This window comes from Purpureocillium lilacinum (genome assembly GCF_023168085.1).
Source record: "Purpureocillium lilacinum CBS 284.36 DNA, scaffold_2, whole genome shotgun sequence".
NCBI lineage: Eukaryota > Fungi > Ascomycota > Sordariomycetes > Hypocreales > Ophiocordycipitaceae > Purpureocillium > Purpureocillium lilacinum.
The window spans coordinates 6,627,748-6,655,227 of record NW_027072112.1 but is presented as its reverse complement, the minus strand read 5'-3'; the positions used below and the strand labels follow the sequence as shown (position 1 = coordinate 6,655,227).

The window sequence follows — 27,480 nt, the reverse complement described above, 5'->3', positions numbered from 1 at the left end:
TCTTTGTCGCATTTGCGCTGGGGGCATCGCAAAGAGCCTCTTGCGGAAGAACAGGGACCATATCACCCTGTACACTGCTGTGCTGCTGCAAATACCCCGTGCACTTTTCCATGAGTGTCGCATTGCATCTTTCCTCGATAAGAATACCGATCTACATACACGGCGGCCACGAAAAGCACGCGAGGCACGGAAGGCACGAGAGGCACGAGCTACAAGCCTACCATACAGTCGTCTCCGTCTCCTGAAACCGTCTCCCTTACTCGTATCGCCCTTCTGGTCAGTAAACAGTTCCTGTGGCTGTTTCAACCTAATGTCGCCAGCAGCTCACAGATACTGGACTTCAAAAAGACTTTTTGCGAGCGGATCGCGGATAAGCAGTGCACTGTCCAAAATGGCTTCACCGTCGTGGCACGATCGGCGTCTGGATGAACTCATGACCCAATATGGAGCAGTACCTCCCCCTTGGTTCGAATACCCAGACACTCATCCATATGATATTGTGTGGCGGATGGGCGACGGCGAGTCTTATATAGAGCTATTTTACACATGGTGGAATCTTGAAAAGGAGGTTTGGGTTGAAGTGCGACGAATTGAGTACTTTCGTCGCTGGCCCCCTCCCCCTCGATGGTTGAAGCACATGATCGACTGTGTTTGGGACATTCGGCATGACACGTTCGAGGATGAAGAGCTGTTCGATTATAAACCCTACTTTGCCCGCACGAGTGAGCTAGGGTTTGGATCGTTGGACGATTATGAACGAGACCTCGCAGAGTTTGGGCAGGAAGATGCATAACCACATGTGACTTTCTGGCTCCGTCACTCAATTGCTGCGTGCCAAAGACAAGTTGCTTTGACCTTCCCCGCTCTATGGGGATGAACAACGATCTTCTATGCCTCAACTTGTCTTCAGAAGTCCTCATGTTGCCTATATTGCGAGGTAGTGTGGCATGGTACGTGGTCTCATATCCCGTTCTGGCGACGAGAGGCATCTTGGACCAGTGCGGACGGCAAGGCCAAAGGTAATACCAACAAGATTGTGTCTTCTCTATTATCTCGTCGTCGATTGGGATATGGGTCGGTCATGATGCCACAAGGTCGGCGCAATATGAAGTCTTCCTCCGACGCACTTCGCCTATGAAGACAATTGCCTTTTGGCATCTGGACTGCTGGACTGCCCAGGTGCTGGATGGGGATCCTGGCCAATCGAGGGGCATTCACTGTCCATTTTCACGGGTCCGTTGCGACTTAGTGCTTATTCGCACGGGTGGCAGTGAAGACCGATCAATGCTCCTGGCCTGTCGTGGCAAGAATACGAGGCAGCCAAGGACGCAAGGGAGGATGTTGGATGGGAGCCAAGGAAGGCCAGAAAACGAACCGACGCACAGCGACTGGCAAGGCTGCGTCCGCCCGAATGTCGACTCAAGCCGCGAACACGCGTATCTTGTCCAGATTCGGTGTCCGGCTTGCCCGGCTCGATTCGAAAACAAGCAGGTGAGATGTGGCGACGGCGACGGCGACCGACCAGTAACTCGTCCTGCGGGGTTTCCACCTTGGATCGGCCGGCGCCGCAAGACAGGCGCTAGAACCCCCCGGCCCCTCCAGGCGCACATGCGGGCTGGCGGGTTGTCCGGGAAAGCCGCTCAGTGAGCCGTCGCCGCGAGAGGTAACGGCGCCCGTCCAAGCCCGACAGGTCCTTCGCGTCCGTATGCCGCTGACGCAAACAGGTGCTCTGGCGTGCATCTACGGGAGCTGCCAGGAAGTTCTTCACTCGTCGACGCAGCAATCGCAGTCGGTAAAGAAGCTCGTCCGGGGACGCGTTCCTGACGAATGTGGCCGGTGACTTGGACTGTCCGAGAACGCGCAAGACGCGTGGCCGGGCAGCACTAAACAGGGTCGCTCCAAGGAAATGCGGCCAATCGGCCTCTGTTTCGCTCGGCCCACGCCAAAAAATGCACAAGCGGGTGGTGGCTGGCCGAAGGCGCCGAGCGCGCCGCCCGCGCCGTCTGACAGGGACTGGTCACAGGGGCACGGTCACTGTCAGTTTCCCTGCCACGGAGAGCCGCCCCTGACACAATCCCTCCATCGAGTTGGTAATACATCTGGCATGAAATATGCGCTGCGCATTTCTTGCTCCTTTGGTCTGAGGAGTTGAGCGAGAAGCGCGGGCTCACCGGTCGGTTCTCAACCGGCAGGTTGCGTGACAGGATTGAACGCTTTCCCCGAGCTGGACCTGCCCCTGACAGTTGCATGTTGCACAGCCACGCTCTTTCTTCGGTGTCTGCCGTTTCCAGCTGTGCGGATGTAACTGACAAGCTGACTTCTGACGCGGCTCATCTGTCGACCACTGGCTTTCCGCAGCTTGAGCCACGCTTGCCGCTTGTTCGCTGCATTGTCTCGCGACCAAGTCCCTGCCGCCAATCCCAGAGCCCAGGGCGAAGAACTCCAAGCAAGTGCCTACAGGTGCGTCGCAACACAGGCGATAGCAATATATGCCTGTTACGGCTTGCCCGCTGGCGGCAATCATCATAAATGTAAAGTGAGCTGGTCGGGCCCGCCTGGCCATGAGGGGCACGCTGTCTGGGTTCTGTTCTCGGGCCTCTTGAACGGACCCTCGTCTGCTCAATCGTGGGCCACCAGTAAGTATAGACGCACTCATCTTGACTGGCGAGCGTGGCAGCCAGTCTACAATTCGCGAATTGCCCCTTGAAAGAGCTCAGAGGGCTTAAGAATCTGGTGCTCTCGTCCCGGGTTGGCTCCGGAATTCCATGCCAAGTGTCTCCGCTAATGCAGGAACGAGTTTTCAAGCCGCCATCTGCTCCGCAGGCTTGCTCCGCCCCTCACTCGGGCTGAGCTAGGGAATCGCAGCAGCAGGAATCTAGGATGTGGTGACGAACAAGCGGCACACTGAATACGAGATTGCCAAGGACAGTTCGACTCGGGCATATGATGTAACTAGTCTGTCGATTGGGGGCTGTTATTTGCGGGCACGGATGCCTCCCTGCGATACACCCGAGGGATCGGAGCAAGGCGGCGCACCAAACCGCTTATCGCCCTATCCTTCTTCGCACCCGTCAACTGCCTGCCGGCCTCCCACCCACCTACATCCTCCCAGTCATCTTCAATTCACTGCGGTCCAAGGGCGCGTTGAAGGCGTGGTGAATCGCGTGTCCAAACACCACGGCGCATTCGCTCTCTGCTCATGCTAGCTTGGCCAAACGCCAGGTGCGGTTCTATTGCGGCTTTCTAGCCCTCCGGTGGGCTCCGAATTGCCCTCGCTGTGCCGCTGGCGGTTGTCGCCGGCACAGTTAGGTTGATCCAGCTGTCGAGCCAGTAACCAGTGAAATCCGCAAACATGTCTGGATATCCTGGTGGCCAGGACGGCTACTATCATGACGACCACCGCCGGGCCGGTGATCATGAGCCGCAGTACGACGATGCCCATTACGGCCAGGGGAACAATGCTCACGCCCAACACCACGGCTCTGACGGCTACTACGATGAATCGTGAGCGAGCAACCTATGTCAACAGCTTGCTAGCTCATGGCTGACATGTATTTACAGGGGTTACTACAACGCGGAGCCCAGTAACCCATATCATCTCGACGGCGGTTATTACAACACCCACGACCAATGGGAAGCGGATTATGACAACGACCACTACGGCAGCAATGCGTACGATCAGTACCATGACGAGCCGTACGGTAATCATCGGAGTGCGGGAGACCGCGGGGAAACCTTCAGCGATTTTGCGGAGGGGTATCACGGCCCGGCGGACGACTACTACAGCAGCTATGGAGATGGCGAGCGAGATTGCCGACCCTCTTCCGCCTGGGATGGTTATACCGACAACCAATCGTCGCGTCATTCGGCTGGCAGCCACTATGGCCCCGCTCAGCCTCTTGAGCAGCGCTCGCGAGAGCCATATCCTGCGTGGTCGTCCGACGCCAATATCCCGTTGTCAAAGGAGGAAATTGAAGACATCTTCATGGATCTGACCGCCAAGTTCGGGTTTCAGCGCGACAGCATGCGGAACATGTACGATCATTTCATGACACTCCTTGATTCAAGAGCGTCGCGCATGCCCCCAAACCAGGCCCTCCTCACCCTTCACGCTGATTACATCGGCGGGGACAACGCAAACTATCGGAAGTGGTATTTCGCCGCCCAGATGGATCTCGAGAACGTCACCGGATTGTCAAATGCGCAGACCCAGAAGTCACGACGCAAGAACAAGGGAAAGAAGAAGAATAAGAGTGGCGGCGATCCCGAGAACAATCCTGACATTCTCGAGGGGCTCGAAGATGACTATACCCTTGAAGCCTCCGAACAACGATGGCTGGCTCGCATGAACCGCATGTCACAGCACGACCGCGCACGTCAGGTTGCTCTCTATCTCTTGTGCTGGGGTGAAGCAAATCAAGTCCGGTTTATGCCCGAGTGCCTCTGTTTTATCTTCAAGTGCGCGGATGACTACTTCAACTCGCCCGCTTGTCAGGCCAAGGTGGAACCTGAGGACGAATTCGCCTTTCTCAACAACGTTATCACGCCGTTATATCAGTACTGTCGCGACCAGGGTTATGAGATTCTCAACGGCGTTTACGTTCGCCGCGAACGGGATCACAAGAACATCATTGGCTATGACGACTGCAATCAGCTATTTTGGTACCCCGAAGGCATTGATCGTCTTGTTCTTGAAGACAAGACGAAGCTCGTTGACGTACCGCCTGCTGAGCGCTACCTCAAACTGAATCAGGTCAACTGGAAGAAGTCTTTCTTTAAGACTTATAAGGAAACGCGTTCCTGGTTTCACCTTCTCGTCAACTTCAATCGCATTTGGATCATTCACATTACAATGTTCTGGTTCTACACTGCGCACAACGCCCCAACTTTACTGCTCGGGTCAAAATACGAACAGCAGGTTGATAATCAGCCGCGAGGGTCTCAGCAATTTGCAATTGTTGGGTTCGGAGGAGGTCTGGCGACTCTCATCCAAATCCTTGCAACGATTGCCGAGTGGACCTATGTTCCGCGCCGATGGGCCGGGGCGCAGCATCTCACGAAACGATTGCTCTTTCTCATCGTCATATTCATCCTCAACGTCGGACCTGGCGTCAAAGTCTTTATGAAACCCACACCTGTCAAGGACGGCGGTGTGGACGTCGACCTCATTGTCGGCATTGTCCACTTCATTATTGCTCTTCTGACGTTTCTCTTCTTCGCCGTCATGCCCCTAGGGGGCCTGTTTGGGAGCTATTTGTCGACCAAGTCGAGGCGCTACGTTGCGAGCCAGACTTTCACCGCGAGTTGGCCGAAGCTTTCCGGGAATGGCATGGCCATGTCCTTTGGACTATGGGTTGCAATCTTTGGCTTGAAGCTAGGGGTCTCATATAAGTCCCTGACGCTTTCGTTCAGAGATGTTATCCGCTACCTCTCCATCTTCCATCCGGTATGCCAAGGCGAGAATATCATTGGCAAATCCCTCTGCGAATACCACCCGGTCATTTTACTGTCTCTCATGGCCCTGACCGATTTATTCTTCTTCTTCCTGGATACCTATCTATTCTACGTTCTCTTCAACACTTTATTTTCGGTTGCGCGGTCATTTTACGTCGGGTCATCGATCTTGACCCCATGGAGGAACATTTTCTCTCGCTTGCCAAAGAGAATTTACTCCAAAATCCTCGCAACAACGGATATGGAGGTCAAGTATAAGCCCAAGGTTCTAATCTCGCAAATTTGGAACGCGGTCGTTATTTCTATGTACCGCGAGCACCTACTTTCCATCGACCACGTTCAGAAGCTCCTCTATCATCAAGTTCCCTCTGAAGAGGAAGGAAAGCGGACACTACGAGCTCCAACCTTTTTTGTGTCGCAGGAAGACCACTCCTTCAAGACGGAGTTTTTCCCTAGCTACAGCGAAGCTGAGCGCCGAATCTCGTTCTTTGCACATTCATTATCGACCCCGATTCCAGAGCCTCTCCCGGTAGATAACATGCCAACATTTACTGTTATGATTCCTCACTATAGTGAGAAGATTCTGCTTTCTCTCCGGGAGATTATTAGAGAAGATGAACCTTATTCGCGGGTCACCTTACTGGAATATCTCAAACAGCTACACCCTCACGAGTGGGATTGTTTTGTTACCGACACCAAGATCCTGGCCGACGAAACTGAGCAAGCCAAAGGTGGCTCAGGAGACCAAAGCGAGGCAAAGTCTAAAATCGACGACCTACCGTTTTATTGCATCGGATTCAAGAGCTCGGCCCCTGAGTACGCACTTCGAACGCGCATTTGGGCATCGCTCCGCTCCCAGACCTTATACCGCACTGTCTCCGGATTCATGAACTACAGCCGAGCCATTAAGCTTCTATACCGAGTGGAGAACCCAGAGGTTGTCCAAGCCTTCGGTGGCCGGTCTGATCAACTCGAAAAGGAGCTTGAGCGAATGGCGCGCCGCAAGTTCAAGATCCTCGTCTCGATGCAACGATATTCCAAATTCACCAAGGAAGAGATGGAAAACGCAGAATTCCTCCTCCGTGCGTATCCGGACATGCAAATCGCCTTCCTCGACGAGGAGCCGCCCGAAACTGAAGGCGACGAACCCCGTATCTACTCTTCCTTAATCGACGGCTATTGTGAACTCCTCGAAAATGGCATGCGAAAGCCAAAGTTCCGGGTTCAACTCTCTGGAAACCCCGTCCTGGGCGACGGCAAGTCGGACAACCAGAACCACGCCTTGATTTTCTATCGCGGGGAGTATATCCAGCTCATTGATGCCAATCAGGATAATTACTTGGAGGAATGCCTCAAAATTCGCAGTGTCCTTGCTGAATTTGAGGAGATGCGTCCAGACACCGCCTCACCGTATAGTGCCAAGGCGAAGAAAGACGTCAAGTCGCCTGTAGCGATTCTCGGAGCCCGCGAGTATATCTTTTCTGAGAACATTGGCATTCTTGGAGACGTTGCTGCCGGAAAGGAACAAACATTCGGGACCCTTTTTGCACGCACCCTAGCCGAGATTGGCGGCAAGCTCCATTATGGGCATCCGGACTTCCTCCATGGAATATTTATGACAACGCGGGGTGGAGTATCAAAGGCTCAGAAGGGCCTCCATCTCAACGAAGACATTTTTGCCGGCATGAACGCAATCCTTCGCGGAGGACGGATCAAACATTGCGAATACTACCAATGCGGAAAGGGGCGCGACTTAGGCTTTGGTTCCATTCTCAACTTTACGACAAAAATCGGAACTGGTATGGGAGAACAAATGCTTTCCCGAGAGTATTACTATCTTGGCACGCAACTTCCCCTCGATCGCTTCCTCTCTTTCTATTACGCCCATGCCGGCTTCCACATTAACAACCTCTTTATTATGGCATCTATTCAGCTCTTCATGCTTACCCTTCTCAACTTTGGTGCATTTAGACACGAAACAATCTCTTGCGACTATAACCGGGACAAACCTATCACAGATCCTCTAACGCCAACTGGTTGCGCGAATACCGATGCCCTCATGGATTGGGTCTGGCGCTGCGTCATTTCCATTTTTGTGGTGTTTTTTATCTCCTTTATCCCCTTGGTCGTGCAAGAAATGTCAGAACGAGGGGTTTGGCGTGGAGCGGTCCGCTTTCTTAAGCAGCTCTTTTCGTTGTCCCCCTTTTTCGAGGTATTTGTCTGTCAGATTTACTCAGATTCGGTGCAGCAAAACCTGGCGTTCGGCGGCGCACGGTACATCGGCACAGGGCGTGGCTTCGCTACCGCTCGAATCCCATTCGGAGTTTTATACTCGCGGTTCGCTGGACAATCCATTTACTTCGGAGCAAGGCTACTACTAATGCTCTTATTCGCCACTGTTACGGTTTGGCAAGCAGCCTTGGTGTACTTCTGGATTACTTTGATGGGGCTCACAGTTTCTCCCTTTCTCTTTAACCCGCACCAATTCGCATGGAACGACTTCTTTATCGATTATCGCGAATTTCTTCGCTGGCTTTCTCGTGGAAATTCCAGGAGCCACGGGTCTTCATGGATTGCTTTTTGTCGCCTATCGAGGACGAAAACCACCGGATACAAACGCAAACAACTAGGTCAGGCTTCATCAAAAACGGGAGCAGATGTTCCACGAGCGGCTATGGCGAACATCATCTTTAGCGAGATCTTTGAGCCGCTCTTCCAGGTTGTATGGACACTCATACCGTATCTCTACATCAACGCACAGACAGGCGTGGAAAGGAGGAACAACCCGAACGTCAAGAACATCCACGCCACGGACTCCCTCATTCGAGTTTTGGTTGTGGCTCTAGCCCCAGTGGGCGTCAACGCTGCGGTCCTCTTTGCCATGTTTGGCATGGCATGCTGCATGGGGCCTGTTTTGAGCATGTGCTGCAAAAAGGTCGGTAGTGTTTTAGCAGCTATTGCGCACGGCGCCGCTGTTATCTTTGCAATCATCTTCTTCGAAGCCATGTTCCTTCTGGAAGGCTTCAACTTTGCGCGCACACTTGCCGGCATGGTTGCGGCAATCGCCATTCAGAGGTTCATCTTCAAGCTCATCGTCAGCCTGGCCCTTACAAGGGAAATGAAGACGGACGAGTCAAATATTGCGTTCTGGAACGGCAAGTGGTATTCAATGGGCTGGCACTCGATGTCCCAGCCAGCACGAGAACTGCTTTGCAAAATTACAGAGCTGAGCATGTTTGCGGCCGACTTTATTCTGGGCCACTGGCTTCTGTTTCTGATGATGCCCATTGTTGTGGTGCCACAAATCGACAAACTTCATTCAGTAATGTTGTTTTGGCTGCGGCCAAGGTATGTCACACTTGACTCCGTTCCTCAGTGACGTGATCCATTGACTGACTTGCTCAGCCGACAAATTCGGCCGCCTATCTACTCGCAGAAGCAGTCGAAGCTCAGAAGACGGCGCGTGATTCGCTTCGCCTGTCTTTACTTTGCAATGCTGGCCCTGTTCGTTGGCTTGCTGGTAGGACCGGTTATTGCAGGCAAAAAGATGCCTCCGGACACACTGAATAGTCTCGGAAACTCAGTGTCCCTAGGAGGCAAGCTCTATCTGTTGCAACCCAACCTGGATAAAGACAACACGAACGGCACCACGCAGACCGGAACAGGGCGAGACGGTTATACCGGCGCGTATACGCCTTCCACAGCAACTACGGCAGCAGCGTCGGCTACTGATGCATAAAGCAATGTCCAGCGTCGCTAGAAGATTCTACATGATGCAAGCTTCGAAACATTTCATGGAAAAAGGGCGTTTTAAAAAGAGCTAGTGGTTTGAGTGTAGTTGTAGTATAGACAGTCCGCTCTGTGTCATGAGATGCTGGTCGTTCTATACGTGGTAGTACAGGGCAGCAGTCGTCATCAAACCCCTGCACACATCGACGACTCTGAGTGCAAGGATCGAATAGACTAGTTGCTCCAAGAAAACATGAATTGCTGCCGCATTGCTCCTAATCGACATGTTTACCTGGCTCAGTTTTGAAGGGAAGAGAAGGACTGGTATCTAAAAGGCTCTCTAAGAATGCTTCGAAGGTTTTGGTCAACAAAGGGGTCAGACCCAACAAGCTCGATGCCCGATCGTCGTCAGGCTCGAAACCTGTACCTCCAGTCTGCGGACACTGTGCCCGATTACTTGTGGCCAACTTGACGCCTCACTTCGTTCCATATAAACTTCTTCATTTTTCCTCTACTTCTTGTGCTGCCCTCCATTCAACATGTCCGAGGAGCTCGAGACCCAGTTTGGAGCTGCAATCGCGGCAGGCAAGATTCATGGCGCTGTCATCTGCGCCACCGATGCGGTCGGCCGGTTTGTATACAACAATGCTCTGGGCTATTGGGTCCTTCTTTCAGGTGAAGAGAGACCGCAACAATTGGGTGACGTCTTATGCCTAGCCTCAGTAACTTCACTAATTACTACCATTGCTGCCTTGCAATGCGTGGAGCGCGGACTTGTCACCCTGGATGGTGGTCTGTCGTCGATAGCGCCGGAGCTTGGGGCCCAGAAGGTCATCATGGGGTATTCTGGCGAAAAGCCAATATTGTAACCTCCTGTTGTCGAGATAACGCTTGAGATGATGCTCACGCACAGTTCTGGCTACGTTTATCATTTCTTGGATCAGCACATTAGCAGGTGGTGAACTGCACCTGCATCTCACAAGAAGAATAACTGTCAAAGAGTGGAACAAGTCTTCAACTACCCCCTCGGCTTCCAGCCAGGCGCTGGTTGGCAGTACGGGCCCGGACTGGACTGGGCCGGGCGCATTGTCGAGCGTATCACAGACAGCACGCTTGACGACTATGTGCACGAACACATCTTGAGACCGCTCGGCATCATTAAGGCCCAATTGTATCCCGTTACGCGCGATGACCTGCGTGACCACCTCGTCGACCTCAATCCACAGATCCCCAATGCTTGGGCAAGGCTGTGCTGGGTGGTGATGGCGCACTGAACAAGTACACCAAAGGGGGCTCGTTGCTCGCCAATGAAGGAATGCTGCTCAAGCCTTCCACTTTTGACAGCATGTTCCTGGAATTACGTCCTTGCGCGGAGTTGAGCCTCCAGAAAGTGCTTTCCGGCGAATTACGCACCTTCTTCCGTGCAGATCCTACGGTTGAGATCGGGACCAGCCACGGCTTGGGCGGGCTGTTGACACTAGAGGACATTGCTGGCGGGTATGGAAAGAGCACACTTACCTGGGCGGGCTCCTTGACAATTGCCTGGTTTGTTGATCGTAAGCATGACTTGTGTGGCATAGGTGCTATACCGCCCTCACTGCCCATTCGCGGCAGCGGTACGATTCTCGGCCTGAAGGAGACGTTTTACAGGGACATTTACGCCAAGCAAAGAGAATGGAAACGATAGCAGGAACTACTGTAGCTTCTCTATGAGATCAATTATGGAAAGGGAACGCTGCTAGTTTGAGTTGGGTTTTTCTTGATGTGGTGTTTCATGAAGAAAAGAAACAAGACGCTCATGTCTAATCGAGGTCACGACATGAACATGAAGCTTTCAGCAGAGTTCCCTCGTTTTTGGCTGTGCCATGCCCTATCCTAGTAGTTCATATCTTCGCTAAGGCCCTTCGTGTATCTCGTGTGACTTTTCATGGGGATTGCGTGGCCGTTATGACAGTGACGCCCTCAAGAGCTCTGGACCTGATGAGCAGGCCGAGCGACCCACGATGCTCTTCGTCGCAATGCGATTCACCGTCAACCAAGTTGATGAAATGGGGATCTCGGAGGGTCCCCAAGCGCGGTAAAAATGGCAGAACGCACAATTTGCGAGCTGTGCCTGTGGACAGAGGATGGGGGAAGGGAACGCAAGTGGTACTGTCCTGGCGTAAACGCGCAGGGAGTTTGCTAACGATGGCCGCGACATCCCTGGCTGCATTCATGGACAAGAACCCGCCAATGCTCGGTTGCGCAAGTGGACGCCGCAAAAATGGCGCTGCGGACTGGAATTGGGCTCGACCTGCTCCTTCAGCATCGGCCCAAGAATTGTGTTGGCCATTTCCGCCCGAGGGTTGCCGACGCGAATGGTGTGCTGATTGTTCCAGCCTGTAATCCAGAGGCCAGGGCTTCTCTATACGCATCGACATGGTCCTGGGATCCGGCATGCTGATAGAAGAATCGCCCATCGAGAAACAGCTCGGTGAGTTCGAGCATGAGTAGCTTCCCCTGCATTGCTTCCGGCAAGGTGGCGTCGGGTTCTGTGTCAATGAGTGTCGGGTCAATGCCTCGTCGCAGCAGATCGGCCACAAGAGCAGGCCGCGGCACTCACATCCTCAGCTTCTTCTGTGCATCGCATAGTTGATTGTGCTGGCCAACCGCCTTGGGTGTTGTGCCGCACAGCTTGGAGCCAAGAGCCGAGATGCGGAAGTAATATGTCGGAACGCAAGGTGAATCGCCGTGCCGCGCCCTTCTCGGGAGTCGGCAGTAGTGGCTGAGGGCGCTCCCCAGAAGACGTGAAGCAAAAACGCCTGGCCCGCCCTGTACGTCGTGCTAGCCCTTTGCTCGTCCAGGGGGCGCTAAAGCAACATGTGTCCACTGGCCGAGTCCATTTCAGCGGTGCCACAGCACGTGCCCCGACGGGCTTGACACGGTGAGGCAATGAAAGTAGCAAGCGTTGGACGGTTCTTGAGCTGTATAGCCACAAGGGCGTCGTCAGAGCGTAGAATTATATCTCATCACGGCAAGGAAGCACGATGAACATTTAACTGCAAGACGTGTTTGAACGCTTTCATTTCACCTTAATCTACGAAGTAGTAGGGCGCACGGATCGGTCTTCCCCGCACTTTACTGACACCACTGTAGCCCGCTGTTTCCAAGCAACTCCAGGGCTGGCGCTGCTCGAGGAATCGGCTGTTTCCTCTCCGTCGCTGATGATCAAATGTCCACCTCCCGATCTAGTCTGCTGTCCGGCCTATTCTCAGGGAGGGAATCGTATTTCGAAGCGCTCCTCGCTCTAGTATCCTGTCCTATTGCTTTCGGTTCATCGGCCGGGCGTCAGAGGCGGCAAACTGCGTGCCCCTACATGGAGAGCATCAACACCTGTAGGATGCACTCAAGATAAATTTGACTGCCTGGAATCAGGCATCACGGCTCTTTGGTATTGGCTCGGCCGGGATTTGAGGCAAAACAGGTCGGGCAAAGCCTAGACTGCCCGAGCCCAAACCCCCCGTAACGGCCTTTCTGCCCAGCGAACTGGGTTGGTAATGTCAACACGATTGAGTTGGGAGGCTCGTGAACCCAGGCATGGTTACGCGAGCGCGTCGCCCATAGCGGATGGAGTGGCTGCAGGGTGACATTCTCACGATGTTGAGCCAGCCACTCGCGGACGCTTCGAAAACTCGATTCTTGGTCAAAAAGGGGCATATCAGCGTCACAATTAGGTAGAGCTCGAAAGTTGAAAAGCTGAGCACGATGGAACTGAATTGCTTATATTCCAGCCCTCTGCAAACGACTTGCGTAAGAGGTTGCTATTTACGGGTGACGGTGACAGAGACATCGGTGGCGCTCTTGATGCTGCTTGATGTAAACAGGGCCAGAGTACGTTTGTCCCGCGAGTACTGCACCAAGCTGCCGCTGGGCGAGATCTGGACACTGTAGCCGTTCGGAAACTGAGACTGGGGCAAGATGATCTCGGTCGGCGCCTTGTTGTTTGTGTCGGTCGTAAATTGCAGTTTCAAAGTGCCCGAGCTTTCGGAGAAGCTGAAGCTTGTGGGGGTTCCAGCAACGGCGGCGGGGTAGGCACGGCTGTAGTGCGTCGCCAGCTCAGGGTAGGGCTGCCCTGATGTGCCGTTGTACAGGTTCTCGTACGCCCAGCCGATCCAGGAAAACATCTTTTCGTCGGTTGCCGACATGGCGTCAGCCAGGCCCTGCATTTGTTTATCATCGCCCATCCAGAATGTGAGCTCGGTGAGCACGCCCGCGGTCTTGAGACGTTCGTTGTCTTTACGGCGATTATCCAGCGTGGTGGAGATGGACCCCAATTGTGGAGGATTGTAGTAGTGAAACGAGTGCACCGACTTCGAGCCGTCCCCGAGCGGGACATTGTTGAAGCCCGACAGGACATCCAGGGTAGCGCCTTCAAACCAGATGAGTGTGTCGTTATCCACGCTGCGAATCTGCGTCGCCGCGCGGTTCCAAAGCCCTTCCATGGCTTTGTGGTCGGCAACGCCTGGCACAAGGAGTGTCGGATCAGCCCACGTATCGCCGACCCAGGGCTCGTTGAGCAGATTGTACCCGACGACGTTGGCCGTTGTGCTGTACTCCGACGCGAGCTTTTTCCAGTAGGCCGCAAATGCGTCCCCCAGGCCGTCGTAGTTGTTGTACAGCCTCCCAAACGCGTTGCCCAGCGCCACCGACGTGTAACTCAAAGACCAGTCGACTGTGTCGCACAGCGACTGGGGCGTTGGGAAGCCATTTTTATCCACGGGGAACGGTGTCAGTTTGAGGGGAAACGGATACATCTTGCCCTTTGATACCCAGTCACTCTTGGCAAACCACTTTAAGATCAATTGTTAGTATTGGTCGTGCCCCGGGCGGCCGCATCAAAGACTTACATCGGGTGTGCCATGGCCGCAAAACTGTCGCGACAAGCAGTCCTGATGTACATCGACCAGAACGTAAAGTCCATGGTCCTCCGCCAGCTTCGTCTGCTGTTTCATGATATCCAGAAACGTTTGGTTGTACTGGCCACGTTCGGGTTCCGCGCCGGCCCAGCTGTGTCCCAGCCGCACAACGTTCAGGCCCAAGTCTTGCAAGACTTTGACGTCTTGCTGGCCAAACGATGATACGCCTGGCACCCACTCCAGTGGCCGATACCATGGTGGCTGCTTCATCACAACATTGGTTCCGTGGAAGAACCGCGTTCGCCCAAACTCATCAATGATCTGGTGTGTGTCTTGGTTCACCTGGCTGATACGGGACATGCCTGGATGAGACTTGTACCAACCCTCGGGATCCTGGGCAACCACAATGGTCGGGTGCAGCCCTACCACCCACAGCGACGCCGCAATAAGAGATTTGGACAGCATTCTAGACAGAAAGGCCACCGACAGAGTGGCATGAGATGACGACAGCTCGATTCAACGATACCGCGGGACCACAGACTGCACGAATATTATATAGACCTAAGGCTCCTCTGTGCGGAAATATAAATGCCCAGCGCCCGCTGGTGAGTGACCCCGGGGAGGGGTTGCGTCTCCTCCGTTGGTCTGACCGTCGCGTAACGCCTTGATGTCAAAGTAGACGAGCCCCATGAACCATGCCTATGCTAGGGTCGGGCCGTGCGCATGTGGCGGGGCCGTTCCCGGGACTGCCACCGATCGCCACCATCCCGCCAGTGCTCCAAGACTTGGGCCGGACAGGTTGATTCCTCCGATCACTCCGGCCACACTCTCGCTCCGTCTTCATTCGCGATTCGACAGCTCGTAAGGCCATCAGCATGAGTCTGTTTCCAGGGAAATGCTCATGGGCCATCCCCGCTTCCACAACGCACGGTCGACGCTATGTCACCTTCCCCGCGCACACCGCGCGGTGCTGGCAGGCGCCAGTCAGGACGTGATGTATCCTTAATCCTGGAGAGGCCGTCTTGGCCCTCAAGCACGCTTGTGAGGCACACCTCGGACATACAGTGACCAAGTGCAAATCATGGAACATGCGACGGTTGCGCCCACCGAAGCCATATTCGACGCGGCAGACGATGGCTACCTCGTGCGAAGCGATGCGGCTGGGAGTAGGTGGTGGGTGTTGTCCAACCCTTGGTGCAGAGCCAGCGCGAGCCATTGTCTAAGGTCCGGGGGGTTCTCTCCCGCCGAGCGTACAACGGCGAAGAATCGAGAGCAGTCATCTCTGCTGGATGCGCAAACGCAGATTATGCGACTGCGTTGAATTTCTCGTTTCACTGTAAACGCAAACGTCTCAATACGTTCACCAGGCGATCGGACTACAATACCAGACCACCGCATTGTCCAAAGCACTTTTCTTTACCAAGTTGGTGTCCTGCGCTTTCGGTGTAGGCAGCGTTTCTGGGATCTTTGATGACGATATGCTCAACAACGTATCTACATGTGGGTTCACGCATGCCATCGCTCGCAGCGAGGCCCGATAATGACTTGATGATGAATCATAAGGTGAAGCGGGTCGTTTCCAAGCCCGTATGCCACGCTGCGCGAGGTCCCTGGGTCTCCCCCCAAAAAAGGTCCCAATGGCTCAGTTCAACCCCCGCAATGTGGCGCAGGACACTCCGACACACTTCAGGATCCCCCACCGGCCCGCTGCTTCCAGTTGTCGCCTGAGCGCGCGGCTACTGACCGAGGCTTTCAGCATCAAACGAGCCAGATGAATCGGCGAGAAATCCCCTTAATGCAAGTTAAAGTCACCTTGCGGCTGAAACATCCCCCGCAAAGTGTAGGCGATTTGGGTCGCTATGCGGTGCGGCTTGACCCGCCTCAGACGGGCAATGACACCTTGACGCAGGAGTGGAATTATTCTTTGGTGCAAACCAGTGCAGCGGCGCCTGCGAACCACTGTTAAAAGTTGTCTTGATGACGACAGTTCATTAATTGAGATTGCTACTGGTTCCTTGAAACGAATGGCCGGTTGGCTCGTTCTTGCACAACCGAGCGTCAATCGAGCCAGCCAAATAGCCTGGCTGCGAGCAACCCAATCACAGGCGGAAACACCCAGTGTTGAAGCTCGCCTCCTCCGATCAGCAGCCGGCTAACAAACCCGTCAACAACCGGCAAAGCCACAACAACGCACAACGATGTGCCCATCAGCTTCTCGTCGCCAGAGTTCCATATGAAAGCAAGCAGCGAGCCGACAGTCAAGTTGCGAACGCCCCAGATGCGCATCAGGGCGCGATTGAGTTTGTGGGCTGCGAGGTCGGCGTGGCTTGGAAACCCCAGTGCCTTTAGGTGGGCGTCGGGCCGGGTGAGACCGTTGAGGCCGAATCCGAGAAGCATCGTCGCTAGGCCCAGGGCGGCACGCATTGAATTCGGGTGTTGCGACATGGCGCTCGTCGACTTGTACTGTGTTGAAACTTCGGGCTTTTGAATGTGACACGGCGGTGACCGGCATGCACCACAGATGCGGTCCAACCTTCAAGCGAAGTAGAGAAAATATGAAGGCCTTGGCTTTATGATCGGCTTTGTATAATCACTTGGGGCGGTTCTACATGAAGAAGAAGCCAAAATCGCCCATTTTAAATAAAATGTGCGACCCAGGAGTTGAACTGCGTTGTGATAGGCGTCGGTAGTCTCGCGCTACCGAGCTCCGGTAAGTCCGGCCTCGTCTGACAAACAATGCTCATCAGGGATCCCAAATCCCCACATCGGTTTTGCTACAAGGGAGATCTTTGGCAAGCACTCTGATTTGTAATGAATGGCGACCCGGTAAGTAAAGGTTGCGCCGGCTCTATTCCGCAGCATTGTTGCCTGTTTTCTTCTTCAACGGGACCGCGCAATGTGGCGGCGGAGCTGCAAGCATATGTGCGCTGCACCTCCTCCCAGCTACGGGTTGCTAAGCCCAACTGGAAGCATGCAAATACACGACTTGAAACTTTAGGAGTATAGCGGGTCACATGAATCACTCGGAAGCACGTCCATCGGTGCCACAACTGGCCCGCAGAGTAATTGTTGAAGTGCAGAAGTCGAGGAGTAATTGTACATTGGTGTGCTGGACAGGCAGTTGTAGGGATAAGCAGGGGCGTCAACCACAACTCAAACACGCACAACACATGCACAAACTCTGTCCTTCCAACAATCATGGCTCGCATTGTCACGGCTTATCGTGACTTCAGGCCACCGTCACAGCACTACAAGACGTCCGCCACATGGATATATGGCCGATTAAGCAGGGGTGATGATGACGATTCGCGCGGGCCGATTGCACTGCACTCTGCAAGCCTTAACCTTGAGCAACAGAGAATCTGCTGGACTTTTATGGCAATGTTTCGAACTCCAGATGAGCCAGGCAGTAGTGTAATCACTTATAAAAGGACATCCTTAGAGCCCAATTGTCCAACTCCTATGTTCTGCACTCTACCGTACAGTTCTTCAACTCTGTTGTCCCCTACTTCATAGCCGTCATGAATCTCCCTGCAATAATCGTTTGGCTTGCGACCCTCCAGGCGCCTGGAGCCTGTGCTTTAATTCAAAGCAGAGACTCGCTTGGCTCTCCACGAGCTCCGGATCAAGCTTTGGCTCCCCTCGCCACGATTGGGACAAAAGAGCAGCAGCTCGCGCGAGTTCCTCCACGTGTCGACTCGTCCCTGGCTATTAGGGAAGAAGATGCAATTAAGAAGCGCGCTATCTGGTACCTCGTCTTCCTTCTTGTCGCGGTGAGACAGCGAAATTGCTTTCGACGCACCTTGTTGGCGCACCGCAACAACTTAGCTAACTCATTCCAATTTAAAGGCTCTTGCTACCGCCTTTGGTAGTGGTGTATTCCTCGGAGTTCATTTGAAGAACATTCAGCTAGAACAACGGAAACATGAGCCCACTAATGGGCGCCGCAGCACCGTTTTGGAGAACGATGGCGCCGTACGCGGCACCATCGACAGCCTGTTTGCTGCATGGGCTCGTGGATTTGTGACAGTCGTGGAATCCCGTCGTCGATCGGATCAGCTCGATGAGCCTGTTCACGGACGGCTTTCTCGGATTGAGTCAGACTTCCCGGATGCCGCAACATGGACCAGGATAGACTCTCACGTACCCGTCGACGGCGACACTACGTTGCAGCAAGCTGCCCTGGACGCTAACAACGGGACCGACTTCCTCCATGTTGCTACCTATTACCGAGATGGTTCACCGATTTATACTCTCCACCACCGCCTCGCGCATCCCGACGATCTCGGCACGGAAAACGACGGCACGTATCAACAACTTCAGGTTCGAGAGGCGGCCCGCCAAAAAGTGGAGGCAAACAGAACCTTGCTGGACTACCTCTGGAAAGAAGGCATGAAGGCAGAACTTGCGACCGACCGCTATTATGATGCGGACGTGTTTGATAAAGGCTCCGCCACCGTGGCGACGGAATTTCTGCGCGACGCTGATTCTGAGGCAAACTGCATGGACCTGTTTCTTGAACGTCACGATGGCGAATCTAAGCTATCGAAAGATTTTTCGACCCTTGGAGTCCTCGCCTTCGGATCGGGTGGTCAGCCTTTCAACTATAGTGGAAGCGCAGCCGGATGGATTTCGGAGTGTGGGTTCGGCAGCATAGAGTGAGGGGCTACATCTCAGGCTCCAGATGGCACCCATGTAGCCGCAGCTGGCTTCAATAACAGAAACTAGCAGTCTCATCTGCTCGGTACACTCGGTTGATACTCCAAGACTAAATTCTGGGCTCGATCCCAAGACTTGTGGTGCCCGCCGTGGGGGGACCAGTCCATACTGAAGGTTCGCCGACGTGCGAGTCGTCACACGAATGTGAAGCAAATGCCCTGTGAATCTGTGATTGTTTGTAGTACGGTAAGTGTATTGTACAGTACTCTTATGTGGATCTCTCATGCGCAACGGTAATTGTTGCTTTGGCGACCTTGCCGCCATGTCTCCCCCGCGGTTCCGTAGAGTACCTCTCACATTACTGTACGTACGCTGCGAATCTACGCATGCGACTGTCCCCGTTTGAAGTGGTGCAACCGATCTTGGCGAGGGCGATAGGGCGCAGCCAACCTAATCACAAACGTTATCGTCTATGAGCGCGCGGTCAAGGTGACACTACCTTCTTGATTCGTCCAAGCACCAACACCCTTACCCCGGCATTATAGCCAGGGCTTCGCCAGAGGCCGAAGCGGTCCAAAGCATCAACCTAAGCCTACACTGGCAGATTACGCGCAGAAGTTCATCTAAGCTTGTTGCCCATACTTGTGTGACTCGTCGTTCACGACTTTGGTTGCACCAACGAGGTGGGACGCACACAGCCGCTGAAGCACTGCACCTCAGTTGGTCGGGTCTGCAACCCAACTGCCTGCGGGGATGGGCCTTGGCAGGACTCTCGAGCTGCCGCATACAGACAGCATCCCCGGAGATTAACAACTGCCGCCCCATCGTTGCAAGCTGTTCCACCTGCTAAATCAACTCTCCGTTAGTTAAAGGTCATGTGCAGTGTGGCCTTTCGTTCCCACCACGCCCCAATGTCTGGGCATCCTTGCCAGGCAGCTGGCCTACCCAGTCGGAATGTATCCAAGGTTGGGCGAGATGGAATGAGAACAGACACCGTCCCGATATTGGCTTGCAATCCTCGGCGCATTCCATCGCATGCGGCTAAGATCGTGTGAGGTAGGAGCAAGGGCGGGGAGCCTTGCTATCATCCTCTTTTGTTAGGTGACAATGACCCAGATACTGTCCGTTGTCGCCGTTTGTTTGGTGGATGATGCGTCGCTCTCAACGGGACTGCCGCAGCTGCCATCGTGATATGCTGGACGGTTCTCGCGAGCAAGGCGGTCGGGAGCATGAGACGGAATAGGAAAGAGACGTAAGGAAGGTGTCCCCTTTTCCTTCAGACGTATCCAACCGAAGAAACTATATAAACACCACGGCACAATCGTCCATGAACATGGCGGACAGCAACAATCTATATACTCTGGTTCAATTTCTAATAGCCTGTACTCGAGTTCTCTACTCCGTCTTCAACATGAAGTTCAAGTCCCTAGTCCTGGCCGGCCTCATGGCTGGTGGAACAGTCGGCAGTGCTGTTCCCAAGGCGCCCTACAACTTCGGCTGCGGTGCCCCTCCTCCGAGCGACAGCCATAGAGCAGTCTCAAAAGAGCTCGCGGTCCAAGAGGCAGCCTTCAACAGCGGTCTCCAGATCAACGCGGCCTCCATCGTCGTCGACACGTATATCCATGTCGTGTCCATTGATCAGACCGCGACTGGCGGTTACCTTAGTGTAAGTAAACAGTAGAGCCCCACAACGCTTCCGCCGGTTCGAATCTAATAATGACGGTACCTCTTCTCGCACAGCGGGAGACGATCGATAAGCAGATGCAGGTGCTGAACGACAACTTTGCTCCCAGCGGCATCGCCTTCACCCTCAAGGATGTCGACTGGACGGTCAACACAAACTGGGCCCGCGACCGCGACTCCCTCAACATGAAGAAGAAGCTGCGCAAGGGAACTTACGCCTCTCTCAATCTGTACTACCAGACCGAAGTGAGTGGCAACTTGGGCGTGTGTTATTACCCCACGACTGCGCAACCAGGCACGACCGCCTTCTACCAGGACGGTTGCACCATTCTCTTCACCTCGGTGCCGGGAGGCTCCGCAACAGGCTACAACGAGGGCAAGACGACGACGCACGAGGTTGGCCACTGGTTCGGCCTTATCCACACGTTCGAGGGCGGCTGCAACGCTGGTGATGAAGTCGATGACACGCCGGCGCAGGCCTCGGCCACGTCAGGGTGCCCTACTGGCCGCGACTCTTGCCCGAACCAGGCTGGGCTGGATCCCATCCACAACTACATGGACTACTCGTATGATTCCTGCTATGAGGAATTCACGACTGGGCAGGTGAACCGCATGAAGAGCATGTGGACTCGTTATCGCTCGGGAAAATAGAGACACGGTCCGATCACATGTATACGCCCGGCTCTTACGGGGAGTCTTAGAGCTGCCGCGTGCTGTTCCGAGTTTCGCAAGATCGAACGGTAGGGGGAGATCGCAGGGGATGGAAGGCGCCACTGTGCTTGGCTAGTCGTTCGACTTTGGACTCGAGCCAGTTCGTAGTTGAGTATCAGGGCAGACGACACGATTTTTGGATCGTCGCACTGGAATCCCATTTCACGTTTCTCAAGACATGAATGCCCAGAGCGGGTGATGTATGCCAACATGAAACGCAGACCATTACATAGTTGCACTGTCTCCGACTTCAGTTCACCGTCGCATTCCCATTATCTCTCCTGTCTGCACCCGTGACAGTTCCTCCCAAATGATTCGAATCCGTCGAAAGAAGACAACAGTTGGGTACACTAACGGTGAAAGCTCAATCCTCTTCGGATGAGTACTTACAACACGTCCCTATATCTCGATCATAACAAAAAGGCCAGGATTTTCCAGCCCTCGGCATTTATGGCAACGACGGATGCGATAGACGAGACTGGCGAGGTCATGGTAAAACGCCGCCACATCCTTTCGACGTCCTCGAACGAGTCGTCCATAACGCTTAACAGGCCGGTGCAGCGGGACGGCTCGAGCAATTCCCATACCACCACCACAGTATGTGCACGACTATCCGGGCCACCTCGCTGTAGGTATAGACACGGTGCAGGCAGGCCGTAACATAGATGCTAGCGCACGCACAGTTTCGTGCGCCTATGGCCATCAAATGTCACCAGGGTGCCACCCATTGTCGATGCCCACGTCGGCCGGTTGGGAGGCCGGGGGGATTGTAGCGAAAGAGATTTCCCTGTGCTTTTGAGCTTGCATGCGTACGAGTGACTACAGTGGCTCACTACGATGGAAAGTTCCTTCTTAGGAAGAATGATCATATTCATGAGGACATTAGGTAGGTTGGTCAGTCAAGGCTGCGCCGGATCTCCACTCCCTTCAGCCATGGGCGGCCTGTCCACAATCTTGCTCGTGTCAGGAGCCCAAATTCGCCCCCCGTCATCCTGGCTTCAACAGTCTGGCAAAGCCGCCATCCAATTATCTACAGCATGAGCCCACCGGCGACGGCGGCGCCGGCCATGTACGCGATGACCGGGGCTCGCGTGGCCGCCGCGCCACCGGTGCTGGTCGACGACGCAGCAGAGGCTTGCGTGCCGCCGCTCGTGACGGTGCTGGTGATGGTGCTGCTGCCGCTGGTCATGGTAGTCGTCTTTGTCACCGCTGACTGCGTGGTCCCGTTGGATCCACTGGCCGACGTCTGCGCGGGCTGAGTGCCGCCCGTCATCGTCGTGGTCAGCTGGCTGATGTCGGTGGCCGCCGTGGCGGCGACGGTGATGCTCTGGACCTGGCCCGTGGCGGACGGGTTGTACTTTGTGCTGGTGAAGCCGCACGTCGACATGATGTTGTCGATGTCTGTGTCCGAGTGTTAACGCTTGGCCCTGCTCAGCCCATTTCGGAAGCATGATAGCACGTACCCTTGAGGTCATCCTGGTCGGCGCGGTTGTCATCGTCGTCGCGCCTCCTGCGGCCGTTGGCGCTCTGGTGCATGCAGTCGGCACAGAGAGCGGCAATCTTGGCCACGTCGAAGCTGCGGTTGGTGCAGACGCACTGGGCCTCGAGGAGCTTCTCGTCGCGGTCGATGTCGCTGCGCAGGTCCGTGTCGCAGCGGTCCGAGAGCTGGCCAATTGGGCCGCAGATGGTCTTGCACGAGGTCGGGACGTCGTCCATGTCGAAGTCGACGCTCGCACGCGCGACGAGCGCCAGGGGTGCCAGGGCGGCGACAATGGTCTTGGGGTACATGACGCTGAGAGATAGTCCTGCGAGTGATGTGGGAGGTGGATGCTGGTAGGGGAGGGACCACGGTCGAGCTCAGGTCTGGGTGGCTGGTGATGTGGACAGAGGGAGGTAACAGCAGATGGGAATAGGGGGGACGTGGGTGACGGGGATCGAGGTCATTTATGTTCGGTTCGTGGTGGTACGTCCCGTGTAAGTCGCCCGGCGGGAAGGATGGCTCTGGCTTCTGAGGTTGAGAAGCAGCCACACGTCATGGCGTTGGCTGGAGAGGGAAGGGGAATGGCCCAACGGGGCTTGGCCGGTGGTCCTACGTCACCCGCGCAGCAGCGACGGGAGGGCGGTTGCCCATTTGAGATGGGCATGGATGGATTGGATGGAGGGATGCAGCTTCGGGTCTCGGTATTCTTAGCTGCTTTGTACCTCAGTACTTCGTACTGTACTGTACTATTGACTAGGTACGTCTTTGCACTGACAGGATGGAGGAGCCCTAGGTACTGTTGACGCTACCAATGCAGCAATGTACAGAGGAGCACAGTGCTCGTGCTCCTTACTTGCCTCCACATTCAGGGCAAACATGGCGAGTGATCGGCCATCGTGGCGAGCCGCGTCAAAGACAGTGATGAGCGAGCCGAATTTCGGTTACCACTGCAAGTGACTGGTCGACGGACGGAGCAGGCGGGAAACGAGTTGCTCCTGTGGCGCATGGGCGCTTGCCAGTCGCCTCGAGCAGCAGCCAACTGGGCCTCGCAATCGCCAACCTCGTCACCATCCTCCATCATCACGATTCACCACCGCCCGGCAGCAGGCCATGCTTGCCTTCATTCATCCTCTGCAAAGTGCCCACCTACCTCTCAACCATCCTGATTGAAGACGGGAGGCCCGCCAAGGCTCCGGCAAGTGCGGAACCCGGCGAGGAAACTATGTGTCAAAGCTGCCACTGCTCCTCGTCGGCATCCCGGCCGCCGCGTCTCGGCTTGGCGTCGTCAAGCGTGCGTCAAGCCCCCGGAGGGGCCTGCCGCCGGGAATAGCAAAGGGGTGGATCGGCATCGCACCGCGCGCTCGGCCAGCCAACAGCCATGACGATGCCCTCACAAGTTGCTTCCCATCTCGCCTGCTCGGTACATTTTACTGTACAGACGGTACTCCGTACCTACGAACGTACTCCGTCCTGTGCCCCGTAGGCTCGCCTGCCTGGGGTAACGCGGACGAGCTCCTTCGCGGACGGTTGAGTGGGCAGCGTCCAGGCTGCTGTTTCAATAGCCCCTGCTCCATCAATTCATCATCAATCTTCCATCATCTTTACCCTCCCGCGCCACTCCCCTCGCCCGCTCCCGGCCAGGCCAGGCCAGGCCAGGTCAGGGAGGTACACGTAATTGCCGTCGCGCTGCGGCCGAGCACAGGTGGGCATATCATGTCTCTCCAGCGATTCGGCCGGCCGGGCTTCACTGGGCAAGGCCCCAATGAAGGCATGGATCTTGACTCTCGTCTCGACGCCGATCAACACTGTGGCACCGTTGATGCCGCGACGTCGCGCCGCGCCCGCAGCCAGCCCTCGTTGGAGACCTTTTGTCCCACTCCTCAACCATGAAAGCGACCACACCCACTCCGTCAACCGGCAGGTCGAAACAGGGCAAGGCAGGCACCCAAAGCATGGCGGCTCCTCCAAGCCACCAACACAGCGCGACGATCCGGCCAGCGCGGCTGGCCCAACCGCTAATAAGGTTCTTTCCCGTGGTTTGCGTCGACAACGGGCTCACGCGACATGTTGCCAAACTGGGCCAGTGCGGGCAGCGGCAGCGGCTTTGTGGCTGTCTCTCCCCATCCCGCCGCCGTCGTCAGCCACCACCAGGGCACCATTTGCACCACCATGGCCGCCCAATCCCACCCACACTCCACCTGCTGCATGGATTCCATGCTTGCCCTGTTCTGTCCACCGCGTCACCCACGGGAACCAGGCATGCTGGGCAGTTTGTGCCATCGCGAGACCCGGCAAGCCCAAGCCCGTCGATTGTATGTATGGCTCATGAATCCGTCAATCCGCCGGGGCGAATGCTCCAAGACCAGGGGACGTCAATGCTTGCTCTCGAGCGCACAATGCCAGGCCACAAAACTGCACGCGGCCACCAAGCTTGGCGGGCTGCCCGCCATCCGACTAGACGTCGGCATGCCGTTCGACTGGGATGCAGCCTGTAGACCGTTCATGGGCGACGCGCAAGCGAGGCAGACTGCTCCCTCCCGGCCTTCGACCCGGTGAGGACATCGCAATGCACTGCACCGTTACGCGCAAGCTCCTCGCTATTTTTAAATAGCAGATGCTGCAACGCCTCGTTGTCGGCGACCGCCGCCGCGACCGATCGTCGAGGCTCCACGCGTCCGACTGAGTACGGGTACAACTGAGCACACACAATGCATGCATCTCGCAGGTTTTGTCTCTGTCTGAGAGTGCCTTGCCAAGCCCTGGCGGCCGATCCCTACGAGTCAAGCAGCAAGTCAATCACAGACCTTTGCTCGTCCGCGCCCAACGCGCGCGGCCCTGTCCACCGTCTAACCTCGAGCAAGTCGTCGCCGTCAAAGACAGACAGGTGGATCACAAGGTGCATGTCAGGTCTTGCTCTGTATGAAACCGCCCGTGGCTACGGCACTCTACACGCGCTCCTTCATCTCCTGCTTAATCCGCGTCACCGTGCCCGCGCCACCGTAGACAAGCTGCGTGTACACCATGGCCACGCTTGCGCCTGCGTTCAGCACCTGCAGCGCCTGCTCTCCGTTGGTGATGCCCCCTGTCGCAAAGATGACCTTTTGCGCCGTTCCCGTGCTGCGCGACTTCTCGTCCAGCATCTTGCGATACCGACCGACCAGGTCCAGCGTCCGCCCGAACATGGCCGGCCCTGAGTAGCCGCCCTGCTCCGCCAGCGCCTGCTCCTCCTTCGCCGTCAGCTTCACGCCCGTCGGCACCAGCCCTGAGCGGCTCTTGGTCGTGTTGCCGACGATGACGCCGTCGACGCCGCTGAGCTGCACCGCCTGCACGATGCCCTCCATCTGCGCATCCGTGTCCTCGTCTGGCGACACCTTGACCATGACCCGCGGCGGCGTCTTGCGCGCCGTCTTCTGAGCCTCCTCCACCACGGCGCTCAGCAGCCGCGTCAGCGGGCCAGTCGCCTGCAGGTCCCGCAGGCCTGGCGTGTTGGGGCTGCTCACGTTGACGACGAGTACGTCCGCGTAGGGTGCCAGGCGCCGCACGCAGTAGACGTAGTCGTCCGCAACGGCCTTTTCGTCTCGCTCGTTCGTCTCCTTGTTCTTGGCCATCTGCACCGCAAGCAGCCGGCCCGCCTGCAGGCTTCCCGGCGGAACGCCCGCCTCGCCATTCAAAACTGCCGTCTCGCTGACATCCAGAGAGCGTGCGAAACGTCGGAGCCTGTCGCGCAGGCGCATGGCGACGGCGTCGGCACCCTCCGAGTTGAGGCCGCAGCGGTTGACCATGCCGTCGATGCCCGGGACACGCCACACGCGAGGCCTGGGGTTGCCGCCCTGCGCGAGTGGCGTGATGCCACCAACCTCGACGAGGCCGGCGCCGAGCGCGAACAGCGGGTCGGGAATCTCAGCGCCCTTGTCCAGCCCGGCCGAGATGCCAATCGGGTTGCTAAGCGGGGTATCGAAGACGGTGGTCGACAGAGCGGGATCGCTGAGGGAAGCATCGCGTTCGCGGATGTGGAGGTTCAGCTTGTAGAGCGTCTTCATCATTGCCGTGCCGGAGTGGTGGGCGTCTTCGGCGTCGGGATAGACGACTCTCAGCAGCCGCGGCACGACCCATCGGTGGACAAAGGCCCGCGTGTCGGTAACGTAGAGATATGCGACGTATAGCGAGGCCGCGAGAGCGCTCCCGTAGAGAACGACTTTGGCACGGCCGCCCCGGGCGCCAGCGCCGCCCGTCGTGGTCGAGGCATGGCGATGCTGGGGGACGCGCGGTTGTGCTTGGCCGAGCCGCACCCTGGGGGTCAGTCGGAGGCTGCGCAGGCCAAACTGCGATCGCAGAGTCGAGGCCGACATGTTCTGCGGCGACACAAGCCCGTGTCGTGTCTCAATGGCATGCGGCGGCCGGTGGTGTGATGTTGGAACGAAATTTTGGCTTTGGACCGCCGACGCGGCATGAAGCAGCTCCTCAGACCACACGGACAGTGCCCGGGCGTACAAAGCACGGTAATGCGCACTGTACCTTGCTTGTTGGATGCCTGGGCATTCTCATCGAGGGCAGTGGCCTTCCTGGGGCTGTATGAAGAGCATTCATCACAATCGCATCGAAAAGGAATGGCACGCAATGCTGCTTGCCTTTGTCGCCCAACTCCGCCATGCCAAACGAGAGAGCCACGACGTGGTCGGCCGCAAGGCGTGGTCAACCCTGTCGGTTGACTCACCGCACACGCCCTTTTGGTGCCAATTGACAAGCGCTTGTGGCGTACAAGAGCAATAGGGGTGTGCTCAACAAGGCGGCAATCACACAGGAATGAGTCGTTCTTTATCGGATCTGCCGCCGCCGCCCTCCCGCACAAGCACACACAACATCGGCACA

The 27,480-nt window shown here is 55.9% G+C and overlaps 6 protein-coding genes across 6 annotated transcripts; 3 read left to right on the top strand and 3 right to left on the bottom strand.

Annotated features, from left to right (window-relative positions):
* Nucleotides 1–3,352: 3,352 nt before the first annotated feature.
* On the top strand, nt 3,353–9,193 carry PLICBS_003810 (1,3-beta-D-glucan synthase; the record flags this gene model as incomplete). The annotated part of the gene is made up of 4 exons (XM_065600300.1): nt 3,353–3,504; nt 3,562–7,415; nt 8,085–8,802; nt 8,860–9,193. 4 exons carry the CDS (start codon nt 3,353–3,355, stop codon nt 9,191–9,193), a joined length of 5,058 nt encoding a protein of 1,685 aa, XP_065456372.1.
* A 529-nt stretch (nt 9,194–9,722) lies between these two features.
* Nucleotides 9,723–10,457, top strand: PLICBS_003809 (uncharacterized protein; the record flags this gene model as incomplete). Its single annotated transcript, XM_065600299.1, has 2 exons — nt 9,723–9,814; nt 10,184–10,457. 2 exons carry the CDS (start codon nt 9,723–9,725, stop codon nt 10,455–10,457), a joined length of 366 nt encoding a protein of 121 aa, XP_065456371.1.
* A 2,526-nt stretch (nt 10,458–12,983) lies between these two features.
* On the bottom strand, nt 12,984–14,543 carry PLICBS_003808 (uncharacterized protein; the record flags this gene model as incomplete). Its single annotated transcript, XM_018323586.2, has 2 exons — nt 12,984–14,012; nt 14,070–14,543. The coding sequence occupies 2 exons, from the start codon at nt 14,541–14,543 to the stop codon at nt 12,984–12,986; spliced, it is 1,503 nt and encodes a 500-aa protein (XP_018178817.2).
* A 5,605-nt stretch (nt 14,544–20,148) lies between these two features.
* PLICBS_003807 (uncharacterized protein) lies at nt 20,149–21,071 on the top strand (the record flags this gene model as incomplete). Its single annotated transcript, XM_018323584.2, has 2 exons — nt 20,149–20,403; nt 20,478–21,071. 2 exons carry the CDS (start codon nt 20,149–20,151, stop codon nt 21,069–21,071), a joined length of 849 nt encoding a protein of 282 aa, XP_018178815.2.
* A 1,090-nt stretch (nt 21,072–22,161) lies between these two features.
* Nucleotides 22,162–22,919, bottom strand: PLICBS_003806 (uncharacterized protein; the record flags this gene model as incomplete). The annotated part of the gene is made up of 2 exons (XM_018323583.2): nt 22,162–22,532; nt 22,595–22,919. The coding sequence occupies 2 exons, from the start codon at nt 22,917–22,919 to the stop codon at nt 22,162–22,164; spliced, it is 696 nt and encodes a 231-aa protein (XP_018178814.2).
* Nucleotides 22,920–25,556: 2,637 nt separating this feature from the next.
* On the bottom strand, nt 25,557–26,960 carry PLICBS_003805 (dihydroorotate dehydrogenase (quinone), mitochondrial; the record flags this gene model as incomplete). Its single annotated transcript, XM_018323582.2, has 1 exon — nt 25,557–26,960. The coding sequence occupies one exon, from the start codon at nt 26,958–26,960 to the stop codon at nt 25,557–25,559; it is 1,404 nt and encodes a 467-aa protein (XP_018178813.2).
* Between the last annotated feature and the right edge of the window lie 520 nt (nt 26,961–27,480).